At 28.7% G+C, this 16,113-nt stretch overlaps 2 protein-coding genes across 2 annotated transcripts in view; one reads left to right on the plus strand and one right to left on the minus strand.

Annotated features, from left to right (window-relative positions):
• Nucleotides 1–7,524: 7,524 nt before the first annotated feature.
• LOC114176288 (protein TIFY 3-like) lies at nucleotides 7,525–9,980 on the plus strand. The gene is made up of 5 exons (XM_028061272.1): nucleotides 7,525–7,816; nucleotides 8,830–8,935; nucleotides 9,010–9,166; nucleotides 9,315–9,372; nucleotides 9,624–9,980. The coding sequence occupies exons 1-5, from the start codon at nucleotides 7,662–7,664 to the stop codon at nucleotides 9,760–9,762; spliced, it is 615 nt and encodes a 204-aa protein (XP_027917073.1). The 5' UTR covers nucleotides 7,525–7,661; the 3' UTR covers nucleotides 9,763–9,980.
• A 3,810-nt stretch (nucleotides 9,981–13,790) lies between these two features.
• The window catches only part of LOC114176380 (protein CREG1), a 2,492-nt gene continuing 169 nt past the window's right edge, over nucleotides 13,791–16,113 (minus strand). Inside the window, exons 1-6 of the mRNA XM_028061420.1 lie at nucleotides 15,988–16,113; nucleotides 15,813–15,848; nucleotides 15,451–15,652; nucleotides 14,647–14,725; nucleotides 14,382–14,499; nucleotides 13,791–14,181 (exon numbers count right to left, since the gene is read on the minus strand). The exon at nucleotides 15,988–16,113 is cut by the window's right edge and continues 169 nt beyond it. Of these exons, the coding sequence (XP_027917221.1) occupies nucleotides 14,148–14,181; nucleotides 14,382–14,499; nucleotides 14,647–14,725; nucleotides 15,451–15,652; nucleotides 15,813–15,848; nucleotides 15,988–16,113 (595 nt within the window). The 3' untranslated portion in view covers nucleotides 13,791–14,147. The remainder of the gene's footprint in view (nucleotides 14,182–14,381; nucleotides 14,500–14,646; nucleotides 14,726–15,450; nucleotides 15,653–15,812; nucleotides 15,849–15,987) is intronic.

Here is a 16,113-nt window from a genome sequence, read left to right on the forward strand (position 1 = left end):
TGTTGGACTAAGGATGCATAAAACACTATCTATCTTTTGTAGTTCTATTCGGTTTTCGTTGTCCAATCGGTTATCTGTCAAAGTTATTATTTTGACGTTCAAGTGTTCAATTAATTAAGAGTTTAATAGATGCGTGTTTGATTAATGTATTTATAAGTCTTCTAGTGGATTTTTACTTTACTAACATAATATTATTATTATTATATCTTGAATGTTTTTTTATGTGAAGATAGTCAAAAATATGAAATTTAATATAATAAAGTTAATGAGTTATATAAATTTATTAAAAAACAAACTTAACGATGATATCTGTATTGAATTAGTCTTTGTATATTTCTTTTATTTTTGGATTTGAATGTGTGATTTCAATAATTTTAAGAATTTGAAATGCATTAATATTTAAATTATTTTTAATTTATTTATTTTTATTTTTAAATTATTTTACATTTTTTTTGGGATAAATCAATTAAAGTTATATTTTAAGATATAATTTCATTTTAAAAATATTATTTCAAAACTAAATTTATAAAAAAATATTAGTCAAATTTAAATATTCACATGATATTTAAAAAATTATTTTTTTCAACACGTATGTGCATATAACATGTATAAAGAAAGAGTGAATGGTCCTAAAATTTTAATTTTTCTAAAAAAAATTAAAATTTTATTATTTTAGTTATTTAAAATATATCTAAAATTTTAATTTTTTTTGTAAACAATTTTTTTATCCAAACACATCATTAGTGTATGTTAAGACAGTGAGAGATTGTCTAACTGGTAGGATAGATAAAAATATAACATTACTTAATTATTTCATAATAAAGATTAAAATTTAATTAATGATTTAAGTGAGCCCAACTCATTCTATTTCTCCCTCAACTCCGGTCTAACATAAATAGTAGTAATTAAAACTTTTGAGCAAACTAAATAAGTACAACGTGTTCCACGCTAATATTTTAAAAAGAGATTCACTCCCTCGAAACAATAAACAGAAACGTCTTCATAAAAATCTAAGGAAAAAAAACATTAATTTGCATTGGTGGAAAATAAAAGAAATCTCTTTCGAGTGCAACGATCACAGCATAGGTAAGTACATTTTCACACGCTATCATCAAACTACATTAATGTATGAAGTCAGTTGTCAACACCAAATTAATATCACATTAGCTGCTTTCAACATCAATTCATTAAAGTTTGTTTAATACTTTTCATAAATGTTCAACAACATATCTAAAACATACCTAAAGACCAGTTTTTATCTCAGGATTTTGGGTCCAATTTTACTGAAAATGGTTCAAGTGAGTTCACTTGTTTTTTTATTTCAAAAAAACCTTTTAGTTTTTTTTTTTACTTTAGTTCTTTTTTCATTTTTCTCTACTCTTCACACCTGCTCTTTCCTTCTATATCAGCTACTATCACTCTTTGTAATAAAGGTTGAAATTGAGACTTTTACGGAATTCTCGTCATAACAAATCAAACGTTCCTCATCTTTATATGTAAGTGAACCCCAAACCTCTATTTCTTTATCTTTTTTCTAGTTCGGTTATGATTGGTTCAGTCTTGGGATCTTCATTAAAGTCACATTTTCGTTCTTGTGTTCATGTTTTTCTGCTTTTTAGTTTGTTTATGGAGCTGTGGTGCTCCTCCGTTAGGGATCTCTCCCCGTAGGTTTGCTTTCAGTTTCGAGGTAATGGAAGTTAGGATTTTATTACTTATTTTAAGTGTCTTGCATGTTTTTTGGTCTTGAATTGTGCTTAAAATGTTGGTTTGATGTTTGTGGTTGTGTGAACATGAACTAGATATGGTTTGGATTGGATTTCTTGCATGCGTGAGCATGTGAGAAACCTGATGTTCTCGCCCAAGCGAGCAACCTTCACCTAAGCGAGAATAGCAAAAAACTCACTCAGGCTTTTGTTTGAGTTGTTACTCAAGCGAGGAGCTTCAGTTTTGAGCGAAGAGCAATCTCGTTTAGGCGAGAAGCTCTCGCTTAAGCAAGAACTCGCAAAACCTCACAGTGCCTCTGTTTGAGCTCTCGCCCAAGCGAGAATGCCTAGTTTAAGTGAGAGAACTTCTGTCGCTTAAGAGAGAGTTCCTAGCTTGAGCTAGACTGGTGTAGGGAAGTGTTGAAATTGCTTGATTTCTTACATGATTGGTTGTTTCACTCCTCAAGAACATGTTGTATAATGTTGTGCATGTATGATGTGGTGTTTTGAGACTGTATTGGATGTGTTTAACATGAGATTATGATTATTATGAGATAACATGCAGACTTGGTGTGAAAATTTCATGGAGAAATCTCTTTTGATGATAAAGTAGTGTGTGTAGTGACTTAAAGATTCGAGTAAGGTTGCATCCTGACACTTTAAGGAATCAATCAGGCTCACATAGAGTAGACTTGTTCATGTGGTGAGAGTAGCAGAAAGTCCTGGTCTTTAGCAGGATAATGGTCTTAGATGATCATGAACTAACCTTGTGTGTGGTAGGTTCAAATTCATTAGAAATGGCTCTGCAGAGCAGTAGAGGTCACCACAAGTGCAAGTGATTAGTGAATCCGATTTCATTACATATATCCGGATAATTGAGTTAGAGGGTCTTTCATTGTTTGCTATCTCATGTTGTTGTGCTCATAATGTGTTTATTATCTGTTAAAGTGATTTTTCTCTAGCTTACCATTTTCATGTTTGTGTTATGTTTTCTTGTGGTGTTTTTCTTTTTGCAATGATCACCAATATTGGTGTGAGCATATATGGAGACCCCTAGTGATCACCATGATGATGTAGATCTTGTAGTTTAGTTTATGCATGTTGGATCTTGCTTATTATTGACCCTCTTCCGAAGAACTCTTTTCTTTGTAATTCCTTGCTTTGTTGAGCATCTTTTTACCAATTTGTTTTATGCTTTAAGACATATTTATGACATTGTTTTAAGACATATTTACCGATCTGTATAGTATATTTTGGATAATTGTAAAAGGTTGAGTCCCATATACTTTCCATCTTTGTTTTATTCTATTATAATATGTGATCTTCTGTTGATTAGAGTTATTCTATTAAATAAGATGTCACAACATAATTAATGACTTTATATTATATATTGATTAAGTTTATTTTTAATTCTTAAATTTTAATCTAAAACTAAAATTTATTTATGATCTAAATTTTGATATAGATTGATTTATAAACTTAAAAAATGAATAGATATAGTCTTTATAACTCAATTATCGTACATTTTTTTGACGTGTTGAACAATGTTTGTGACCGATGTTTAAGTTGTTTACACCGTTTAATACATTTGAGCTCAAATACAAATGTTATTTAACTAAAAAAAAAAAATACTAACACGGTTATGTTGAAATAATTATATTTATTCATTTTTAAGATTTAAAAATCAAAGTGTATCAAATTTTAAGATATTAACAAATTCCAATCTTGTATCCAAGTTTAGAAATTACAAATATATTTAACTCTCAGTATATTTTATTATATTCATATATGTTTGATGTAACAACCCTATTTTCTTATTTTATTAATTATTCTCTTAGTAATTATAATTAAGATTATAACTCATTGATAACATCCCTAATTATAGTTAAAATTTAGTTTTCAGCTCAGTAACATTGTATTTTAAATTAGGATTAACATTTAACATAACTCATAAGTACTCCAATATTTAGGAACTAAAAGCTTAATATGGTCTTTCAAAAAGCTAACACATATTCTCTAATGCATTCTATACTACTTAGCTCCAGTTTCATTGCTAGTATCCTCCATCAGCTCCTAAATCTGCTTCGATATATACAGAATATACGTTATCGCAAGAATAAGAGAAACAAAAGATACAAAATGCAAGGGTGAGCTAAATATCACAAAAATAATATATACTTGTAAGCTATTAAATGTTTTTCTAAAATATGAAAATAAAATCAGTTAATTAAAATTCAAGCATCAAACCACAGAGAAATTTTTAGACTATAGACTATGCACTTGTCATATTGACCCTCCTCTCCTCCTTCCATACAACAGTCACTCAAGTGGAACATCTTATATCTCATCCAATACTAAAAGGTTAACTTCACCAGCTACTTAAGGATGATCATTTTTCATATCATATTGTTTACTTTGTGAAGTTTCCTTCGACTCTCACCTCCTATTTATCATCTCTATATAAGTTTGGTACTAGTAAAGTCATGATAGTCTATCATCACAAGTCCCCTTATATACACTTGACCTCATCCTAGATTAACATTTCTTCTCGAAAATAACTAATGTGACAACCATTGGACACTAAACTTTCACAATTAATCTTATGTTCAAGAGATATAAAATTTTGTAACAGGACTCTACAAGAGATATTCTACTTATAGTTCAACTTTTTTTGTTCTAAAACTTTAGGATTTCCCCATCACTTCATATTTTTCTCATTCCTACCCTTAATTTACAGCATTTACACACGTAAAACATTCTAATAAGCAACCCAATATGTCACATTCATCGCTATGAAATCAAATTTAATTATCTCATCTCTATATTCTGACAGTAAGAAAAATCACACTTCAGTCATGTTCTCAAACCACTCACCAATTTAACATGTTTCAAATTATATATTTTAACTGAAAATTCCCTAAAGCACTATGATATTCAGAAATCCACAATTCCATAATTCCACAAAATTAAAAGTCTCAATCAACTTCACACCTAAAACTAAAATACTTTGCAAATTAATTTAATATATTTCTCCTATTTACTTCAGCATGTAACTACAGATTCATACTCCAATATTAAAATTCAACAATATAACTTCAAAATTTGAAAGGAATTTAGCTCCTTACCTCATAGAATATACTTATCATTGTTCTTTCCCTACACGGCTCCACCACTTAAGATGGCTATAGTTACACAACAAAAAAGTCCGATTATTGATCAATGCATGATTTTAAAATCACAACGAGATGAAATTTTATTTAGGAATTGCAGTTCAGGAAAACTACATGCATAAGAAAACATATTGGTACTACAAAGATGAAAGAAACCTTGAACTTACCTTAAGATCTTAAGATGAAATCCAATTATATATAGTAGAATCCTTCAAACTTACCATATCTATGATATTGGATTTTTAAGAAAACAAAAACAAGAAAAAAGGTCAATTTTGTAGGGATTTACATGTATATATATTTATATTGCATTAAAAATTTAAATGGTTTAAGAGGATTATTCCAGAAACATTTTTTTAAAAGCCCCTTCCTATCTCAATTTTCATAAGTTAGTATTTTCTTCATTCTCCCTACAAAATCGACCTTCTTCCTTGTTTTTGACATTGATATTAAAATAATATAGTTAACATATTTCAAACAAAATATTAAAATTAGTTCAACCTACATACTAGACAAATTGAAAATATTGAATTTAATTTTATAATATTTTTATTATTTGACCATAATGAAAGTTAGAATTAGAATAAAAACTTTTAGGACATAAATAGTACATATCGAGTACACGATTTGTAATAAAAAAAATTATTTGTTATTCGTTTTATTACTTGTTGAATTCTTATTTAAAAAATAATTATGCATTTTTTAAAATTTGTAAATATTCATGCATATTGATAAATATTTAAAAAAATTAGATGTTTGTAATACAATTTAATTTAATAAAATATATATTTTATTTTATTTTAATTAAATTAAATTAAATTTAAAAAAATATAAATTTATTTTTATTTTTATTTTTTTAATTAATAAATACTTGTGTGTATAAATCATATAATATTCGTATTCTAACTGTTTATAAAATAAATATTAAAATATTCACAAATATGAAATATCTACGTATATTAATCATTCGTATAATAATAAAGTAAAAATTGTCTAAGAAAATTTAGTTAATTTAAATGTATAAATAAATTAAGTAAAATTATTATAAAAAAATTATTTTTAACAAAATTTTAAAGTGATACAAAAATCAATATAATCAAATATAATCAATTGATTAAGAATCCGCCTGTATACATTAGTATCAGAGTAATTCATAATTGTTAGAAGTATCAGTAAATAATAAGATTTAATTTAAAGATCAATTTTCAGTTAATATAACATTTATAATTAATATAAAATATTTAATAATAATTATAATAAAAATATTTTCAAAAGATTTATATACTGTTTTAAAAATATTTAAATATTAATTAAATTAAAATAAATAAATTACAATGTGAATTTTAGCCAAAGACACCCTTAACGTCTTATAAAGAAATTGTTTGTAGACTGACTCACTTTTAAATCATTAGTATTCTCTTTATATCATTATTTTGACTATTTAATGTAAATAATTAGATCTGAAATATAAATGTTTTAATATATTATTATTATTATTGTGTGATATCACTTGTCTATCCCATTCAATAAGAAAATTATGTTTTAAAAAAGTTTTATTTCAACAAATTTTGACAAATAATATTTTTTACAAAAAAACTAAAAATTATATTATTTTATTTTTATAATTTTCATAAAAAAATTATTCTATTTAACAATTTTATCAACTTTATTAAAAATTCACTCTTGAAAAATTCATTTTTCATTCAATAAATAATAAAAGAATGTCTGCTGCTGTAGATGAATATAATTTAATATATAAAAGTAGATAACAATAACAGAAATTGGTACACGGTAAATTATCGCCATTTCTTTATATTTTATAAATTATTAAGTTCAATACTTTATATTTAAAATATTAGAAATGTTTGAAATTGCATTTTGTACGGAACTCACAGCTAGGATATGTACTTGTACTATTGTGCAACGTGTATGGTGGCTTTAGGTGTTTAACAAATGTACGTGCCAAAAAAGTTTCTCACACAACACAATAAATTTAAATGGTTAAGTATGATTTTATTAGCTGAATTTTGATCTAAAACTTTTTTTCTATCCAAAACATCGATATTTTGATCTCTAATTTTTAAAAATGAAATATAATTTTTTTAATTCAATTATATTATTTTAATGAATGTGTAAAACGTATCTTGCAACAAATATTAAATTAAAAATTTATTAAACGTTATAAACAATTTTAATGCTAATGTGAGATCTGTTTGACACATCAAAAATATTAAAATATTCTTTCATTAGAGACCAGTGGGTAAAACTAAAATGATTAGAAACAAGAAATCTGTTTTAATAAATCGAGTATTCTCTTACATCTATCAAGTAATTTACAAATTTTCACCTATATTCTTTAGTTTTCAAATAATTTACAAATTTAAGAAACATTCCTAAACTTGGTTACTGTAAAAACTTATCCAAGAGTTAGATTACAACAAAAGATTGAAAGACAAAATTTGATATTTTGAGATTTTAAGTTACCCTGTTGACGTGTCTGCAAGAAACAGACATCTGTCTATGTATTTGTTAACATTGAATACTATCCATATAATGGACTGGAAGCGAAATGAGACATAAAAAACACGTGCTTGTTAAGAAAAAGGCATGAGAAAATGGTGCAGTTGGGGGCAGCGTGGGACCACCACATCAAATGGAATCAATCAGAGCCTCTTCTTCCTCTTGCCATGTTTTCAAGAACAACAATTAACCATCATCCTTTGAAAATCCACCCCCACTTGCTCCTAAACCATTCATTACAACACATCACAAGTTGCTTTTTTCAGTCATGGCTGGTGTGAACACTCTCCCAGTAGAAGGGTGGAAGCTTTTTCCTTCTTCTGCTATGGAGATTGCTCTTGACAGTGACGATGGAAGGAGTGAGAACATGGAGGTCCACAACACCATAACTGATGATTCCTCTATGCATTTCTCTGCTACCAGGTGTGTCACTCTCTTTACTGTCAAACATGTTTCTTCCTCTCTATTTCTATGTATAGATTGTTTTATATTATATTCCTGCACACAGCTTTATGCTTTCCTTATTGGATACTTTATTTCTTGTGTTCCCTTTTTTACCCCTCTTTCCATGTGCACTCCATCACCCTACTGGGGGACACCTTGTTTGGTTCATGATTTCAAATTTATCAGGATTCTGAACTTGGTATGAGGGAGATCAAGACCCATCTATTATGGGGAGTTAGATCATGAAAACAAGATTTTGGACTAATCTGGATCAACCTTTTTATATGTATTTATTATCTAAGAAAATAATAGGTGAAATGAATATCTTTTATAAATTAAAATTAACATTCTGTAAAAAGTTTATGTATTTTTTCTTCTTATTTTCTTTCTGTACAAAACTTACTACTTGTTGAAAGGTTGATCTAAACAAAGTGAAAGATTAGGACAGGAGTTAACACAATTTCCTGAGCTTACATTCTAATTGATGGTTAGGATTATGTCAATTCTGAGCCTAAAAAACATTAGCTTCTGAGATGAAAATGAGTCCAAAAAAGAACAGATTTTGGGGATATACTATAGTGTGTTTGTCGGTTTTTAGTCATTACCTCAAGTTTTCTTTGTTTATTTTAGAAAAAAGCTTCTGTGCATTTGTTCACCTAGATAAAGGGTACACCCTCAGGGGTTAAGCCTCTCTCAGAGGGAAGAAAATGCAAAACTTTTCAGGGTTTTGAACCTTTACACTTGTTATTTAATTAACCTTGCCAAGTCTTGATATATATCTTCGTGCATGTTTTGGTCTCACATCACAAAGAAGCTACTTATACAACACGATCAACTCTTGAATGCAGAGTTTAGAAAATATACGAAAGCTACGAAGTCTAAAGCATGCATAATTCTTGAGAAAACCGTGCTGCATAGTACAATACAATCTCTATCAATGTGAAACTTTTGGATAATTGTTATGGTATGTGTTTTCACCCCTTCCCTCTCAGGCCAGTGCCATCATCTGGACCCATCAAAGTGATTCCTAATCCAACCAAGTTTACCATCCTCTATAAGGGGAACATGTGTGTTTATGAAGGAATTCCTGCAGAAAAGGTAACTCCTTGTGGAAGATTATGTAATGTCTGTTATGATTTTTGTACAAGTAACTCATATTTGTTGATTAACAGGTGCGTGAAATAATGTTGATTGCTTCTGTCTCTGCTAAGTCTGCTGAAATGAAGAGTGGGGTCCCTTGGACTTCACTCATTTCAAAAAGTGCTTCTTCTCTTCTGGGAAACTCTACTGATTCTGCAAAGAAGAGTTCCATTCGAAGGCTGCAAGATGGTAACTTAACTTGTTATTACTCTACTACATTTAGATCATTCATCATCAAACAATTTTCTTGTGTGGCATTAATTCTGTGTTCACTTTTCATGAATTGTCTTGTATGTTAATCCACTAATTCTGGCCTTTGTTTGATGCCTCTCTCCAGAATTTCCTCTTGCACGCAGACAATCACTTCAAAGGTTTCTTGAGAAGCGAAGAAACAGGTACTAACAATGTATCATGTTTAGTTCTGTCTCTAATCAGTTCAGAATTTCCAATTTTGTATGTTATAAAACACACACCCTTTAACACATTATTTATTATATTTGTCAAAACTTTATCGAAACTAAAAATCATGTTATTTAGGAATCATACCAACATAGTTATATGATTTGGAATGTCTGTGTGACATTTTTTTCATGATATTACATATGTTGTTTCTGGTATTCACTTTGTTTCTGTTTCTTGAATGAAGGTTGGCTAACAAAGCACCTTACATTTCAACTAAAAACTTGGCTCACAGCATAGAGAACAACTTCTGCACTGAAATGTCACATTTTGGTTCCTTGAACTATCCGAAGAGGAATTTCAACCCGGTGTTGCCGCCTCTTTAAGGCAACATGTGTTGGTTCTGCTCTATGCAGGTAGAAACAAACAAAGAAACTAATATAACTATGTTACTTTCTCGAGAACATATTTTGTGCCTGATTAATGAACTTGAATCTGTCAAGTATGACTTCAAAAGTTGGATCAGTTTGGTTATAATGCCTAGAAAATGTTTATTATGCGAAGAAAACCTGGGTTTTAAATGTTACTGGTGGACCTTATAATGTGTGTAGTTACGTTGTAACATCATTTGTTATTGCTTCCTTCGTATTTTTTTGCTGTTCTACCATGTACAAATTTATTTTATCTTTTCAATATGGATCAAGAAAACAAAACAAAACAAACTGTCGGTTTTCATGTGGATTTTTATCAATAAATGTACACTTTTAGTGTTTACATGGTTATTTTATTTTATTAAAAAAAAAAAAAACCGTGTTTGAACAAGATAATTACAGCACTTATATATCGATGAGCATTCATAGCATCTTCTTGCCTTGGACAAGTTTCAAGTTTGAGTTTTAACCTCCGGTAATGTTTTTCTTTTTAATTTGAAGATAATATTATATACCCTTTTCAATCTTATTATTGTATTATATGCATGTATTATAATTTACATACTAAATTATCATATTTAAAATTAAAATTATTTTTATTAATATGAGTTAATTTTTATTTTTTTATTTAAATTTATTTTCTCAAAAGAAGTAAAATTATCTCTTGACTTGTCATAAGTTCGAGTTGAACTTAAAAAGTATAGTGCATTTAGAATATAAATAAAACTAAAACAATATAAACTTATTAGTTAACCCGTCAACCTAGGTCAGATCACTTGTTCTAATACTTTTTTTTCTATATACATAATTTTACCGTTAACTTATCTAAGTAATAAAAAAATCAAATCTAAATTATACTACTTAAAATTAAATTGAGCAAAAATCAAACTTTTAAAATTATACTAATGTCATTCGAAACAAAACTTGTAAGCACTCACCCAACTAATCAACGGAGAAGATAATTTTCAGAATTTATCACTCACCCAACTAATTTAATTGTTTTGAGAAAACAATTTTGTAACCCAATTTCTTCCATCACCAAGGATTTAATAAGCTTTTAGAAAAATAAATAAAAAATAGAAATTGACCTGACCAATGATTCACAATAAATTGTTCAATTGCATAATATAGTTGGTTCCCCATGGTCCCATAATCAACTGTAGTATTCAACGACCATTAATAACTAGTCATTTTCAGATTTAGAATTTTTATTGACTATTCTTCCTCTGTTTTGAAACCATATACGTGGATAAAACTGGGATTCTCTTCCATTTATTTATATTTGGTATTTCGATTTCCATTCAAGTCGTTGTAGAATTTTATCATGGTTTTATTTTTAAAAAATATTTTAAAAGATAAAAGAAAATAAAAATATTTAAATTATCATTAAATAATGTGAGATTTATTGAGTATAATCAATATGTGAAAAATCAATTACTTTTGTTACGATGCTTAATCATAGCACATCTGATCCATTTTGTCCACACATTATTGTGTCTTTTCAAGTTTGGAAAGGGTGAACATTTATGTTGCACATGGTTTTGACCTCAAAAGATCTAACTTTGTCTGGCTTCGATGGACACGTGAATTGAATTACTTATGTTGTGGACTATGGGGTCTATAAAGCAAATTTGATGTTTTCATTATTAATGACTACTTCAAATAACATAAGTGACACACGGTCTTAACATTTATGATTAGGAATTGGAAAATAGAATCACTTTCTTATATAAATTTAGTTCAAAATCTATTGTTATTGAACCTTTCGTAAATTTCATTCAAAGTAAAATCCATTATTAGTGTTTACTTTGTATGCCCATATTCTAAGCCAATTTTTTTATAAAAAATATATATATATAATCGCATCCATTTATGATTAAAAAAGGTTAGATTATGATTGTTTGAAAAGTCCTTTTAGTAAAAAAAGTGAAGTTAACCGTAGACAATCTCGTTGGACATGTCCAATCGAATTATTTAACTAAAGTTAATTACAACATTTTGTATTTTCGCACACCAAATTACATTTTTTCGTATCTTATCACCACGGAATCACAAGTACGGACAGAAGTTAATGTTGGTGGGTATTCAAACTCATTAATATTTCGGTATAAATTTTTTATATTAATTAGGTATGAGTATTAGTAGGAGTAGTATTTGATTTTATTTTTAACTGGGTACAGTGATAATGATAGGTATATACATATCTATTCTGATATTCATTTTCGTTCTGATTGTCATATCTATTTAAATTACTAAAGTACTTTTAGTTTATAATTTTTTTTCTTTTTTTTTTACACACATTTTTCTCTTCTTGATTAGTTTGTTATATATCTAAAAAATTCACTCACATATTTAAGATATTTTTTCTTTTATCACAACTTTGATTAAATATTTATTTTTTTATATAATTATGTTGAAACGATTATTATCAAATGCCGAAATAATTTTAAGGTCTCACATTTAATTATTTATACTTTTTTTTAATATTTTTATTAATTATTTAACTCTTAATTTCAAATATTCAATCACATGTAAACTCTTTATTTATTAAGTAATATAAAAAATATTATTTTATTTATTGTGTCATATCTCTAAAATAACAGTCCAAAATTTACTATCCAGTGAAAATTACATGATTATCTAAAACAGAATTCACAAGATATAGTTCATAATATTAAATGTAGCCTTTGATAACAAAAGTCTTAAATATTCAAAAAGTATCCAAAAGAAAAGTATTAAGAGTTACATTTACATAAAAATATCATAAATTATAGGTATGTGGCTCCTTTAGGGTCAAGTGAGGTCCAATTCCGTCCTTGATTATGACAATATTTTTTTATAACTATGTAATATAAATTGAAGTTCAAAAATAAAATATTTATGTCTAAATTCGAATTATTATTATTTAATATATTTTATGCAATTTTGTTTGAGTTGTATGTTATAATTTTTAAACATGAGTATTTGTTTTTTTTTCATATATTCTTGTAAGATATTGTTTAACTTAAACATTTGACAAAATGTTAAATAATTTAGTTTTTATAAAAAATTATTTATGTGTATGTGTAATTTATATAATTATTTGATTTTTATCCAATATTTGATACTCTATTTTGAAATGATAATGTTTTTTTAATATTAAATATTTGATAATAACATTTTTCTTGATTTGAAAATGATAATATATTCTTTTGATATTAAATATTGATAATATTATATTTTTCTCGGTACTATTTTTAGTTATTTATAAAAGTTATTTAATCGATAGTGAAACATTAAAAAAAAATGAACATATATATAAATATACTCCTTACTTTATGAGGATGGAATAAAATTTGTATATCCATTCTGAACATTTTGTACTTCTGTATAGTATATTATGTTTTCTACTCGTAGTGGTAATTATCACATACCGATAGCATTTGCCTAAGGTTTACCTTGGTGATGGTACAATATATAAACCTTCCCTTGAAAATATTTATAACAGTATCTAAAAAGTTCAAGCAGCCGAAACCTTAACAACATATTTAATACGGAAAGCAATTTATTCACAAAAAAAATAGATTGTCAAACATATTAGCATTCTGAAATTAGAATGTCAATTACTTAATAAAAAACATATATGCAGTCATAATTGTGTCTCAAATTAAGTAGCATGCACAATAGTAGACCTTATCAATCCTCATAAAAAATAGGTTGAAAAGAAGTTAAAGATGAATATGTAATATTTCAAAAAAAGAACAAAAAATCGTGTACGATATTGGAGAAATAAAATTGAAACCCACCAAGGAACGAACAGAATAAACCCTATATAAGTTATGTGATCAATGTGTGAATCATTCTTTTCCCTTCCTAAAATTCAGATGCAAATCCTGACCAACTGTTCTTATCAGAACTAACACCCTTTGAATGTGCAGCGACAACAGCTACAATGCAATACAAATGCAAAGGATGGAAGAGGGAGGTTTGATGGACCGAAGCAATTGAACAATCTGTTACTTTTATTAGGAAACTTTTTATACAGTGCCCCAATGAGAGCTTCAAGTATTACCACAGTTTAAGAGTTCTCTGTTACCAGAGCAAATGTTTTGACAGAAACCATTCCCAAATTATTGCTCTCTGATGCCTTTTGTTTCTCTTCATGATTGCAGCATTTTCAGAGATAATAGCCACAACACAAAGGGCAAGAATCCAAGATCATAAACATGTCCAGAGTTCAAATATACACGGAATAAAGAACCATGGCCCAAGAGTATTTTGGAAGGAATACACAATTCGAAAGACAGGATATCAATTTACAATTCCATGACACAATTACAGCCCACAACAGGAATAGCAATTCAAAGAGCACTCAGAATGAAGGCAACATCGTTCCTGTAGATTAAGAACCAAAATTGGACGGAAAATAAAAATGAGAAATAGATAAAAATGCCATAAGATATAGTTGATTTTGAATAATTTCAGAGTACAATTTGTGACATTTTTCCCCCCTTCTCCCCTTTCTTATTCTGAGAAGGGGGATATCTTGTCATATTATTTCCTTTCAAAGATGGTATTTCTGTTCTAGTACTTACATTTTGGGATGAAGGTACTGTTCCACTGTAAGTGGTTTTGGACCACCAAACCAATCAATTAGAAATATATTTTCAATTTCTAATTTAAAGATTTGAAAGTTGTGATCCTTCGGCCAGCCTGTCAACAACATGAAAAACATAAGTTCAGACTCAATTTTTATCAACCATTTGTGTATATAACAAGGAGAAAGGGGGAACTTAGCAATCAGTCACATAAAAACAGAAAGAATGAATGCTGCTAATTCCTTGATCATCAGGCAATTACCATTCATCTCTGGATGCTTGGAGAACAAAGCTTTTCTAGCAAATCCTGCTTCCTTGGAATTTTGATCAATCAATTTCAGCTGAAACAAAAAGAAAGAGTTATAAACTTCCTAAGGCCTACTAGAGATTAGAGAAAACTTGAGAGTAGTTTCTTTAAGATTGTTCACGAAGTTACGTAGATATTGGTAAAAACATCGCCAATGCATAAAATTGTATAAACTACAGTACAAATACAATGAGTATAGAGATAGATGTATTTTTCATAATCTTCTAACTCAAGCATGAAAGAGCATTAAAAGAAGGCAGTGTTTGAAAGGAGTAAAGTAACTTAGTCACAAACCAAACCATTTTAAAGAAACTTGGTGTTTTATTTGTATGCTAATGATGCGTATTGAGAACAAATTCATGTACAATAAGTACCGGTACTGGATATGTATACCCAGTGTGGATATACTAACCATCTAGGAGTACCCATATATCATAGATTAAAATGGCATAGCTTTGACAGACATTTTTATCACCCAAAGAATGCTTTTGACCTTTTGTAAGAATTCGTGATCCTGGGGTTTGAAATACTGAAGTGTTGAAGTGTTGGAAATACTTCCAACACCAACACTAACACTCTAGCAATCATATGGCGTGTCAAACACTGCTCACTAGATGTCTAACGAAAAAAAAAAAAAAAACATTGGTATGAACATTGAAAGTAGCAAAAGAGCAAAATTTTGAGAAATTAAAAAAAGGACAAACATTATGTTCACACATCGAAATTATCATATTGGATATAATTCAATTCTTCACACACCTTTCCGGTTAGAGAAATTTTTGAGCAAGTAGGGTTCATTGGGTCTTTCTTGCCACAGGTTCCAAGAGGGTATTCACTGATTGTGAATGAAGCTTTATCATTTTTCAGTGCATTTCTTGCTGTTGGGTCTAGACTTGTCAAGTAAAAGTAAGGGATTCCAGTGCCTACACCGGGGAGTCCATCGCTATACGACACCACATTCCTGCACATACATAACATAACAATAACTTTTCAGCATTCAAAATTAACAAATTACAGTGCAAAACCCAATGGTTAACAATGTAGAAGGCACCACAAACCCTCGGCAGAAATTCTTAGCAGAGTAAATAAACGAATAAGAAGGATGGTCAATAAACGCTTACCCAAAGGGAGCTCCACCCAAATCAGCTGAGATAGTGCTGAAAAGAAAGGGGGAAAAGGAAACTGTTTGAGTTTCATAAGCAGATAAATAAGTGAAAGAGGAGTGGAAAAACCCCAATACTTTGAACATGCAAGTTCAGAATCGGAATTGAAGAGATGAAGAGAGAAAGAGAGTACTTCAAGACTCCCCAGAAATTGAGAGAGACGAGCCAACGAGCAGTGGCAGCAGCATTATTTGGGTCGGGTTTTGACGGGATCGACAGTAATCGGCCTTGGGATTGCGAGACCCAAATCGACAACCAC

Source organism: Vigna unguiculata, chromosome 3 (assembly GCF_004118075.2).
Source record: "Vigna unguiculata cultivar IT97K-499-35 chromosome 3, ASM411807v1, whole genome shotgun sequence".
NCBI lineage: Eukaryota > Viridiplantae > Streptophyta > Magnoliopsida > Fabales > Fabaceae > Vigna > Vigna unguiculata.

What these genes read in the sequence shown, in the direction of transcription:
- LOC114176288 (XM_028061272.1), top strand. Translation starts at nt 7,662, where the DNA reads ATGGCTGGTGTGAACACTCTCCCAGTAGAAGGGTGGAAGCTTTTTCCT. An exon ending in CATTCGAAGGCTGCAAGATG is followed by an intron (nt 9,167 to 9,314) that starts GTAACTTAACTT and finishes GCCTCTCTCCAG; the next exon opens with AATTTCCTCTTGCACGCAGA. An exon ending in CTTGAGAAGCGAAGAAACAG is followed by an intron (nt 9,373 to 9,623) that starts GTACTAACAATG and finishes TCTTGAATGAAG; the next exon opens with GTTGGCTAACAAAGCACCTT.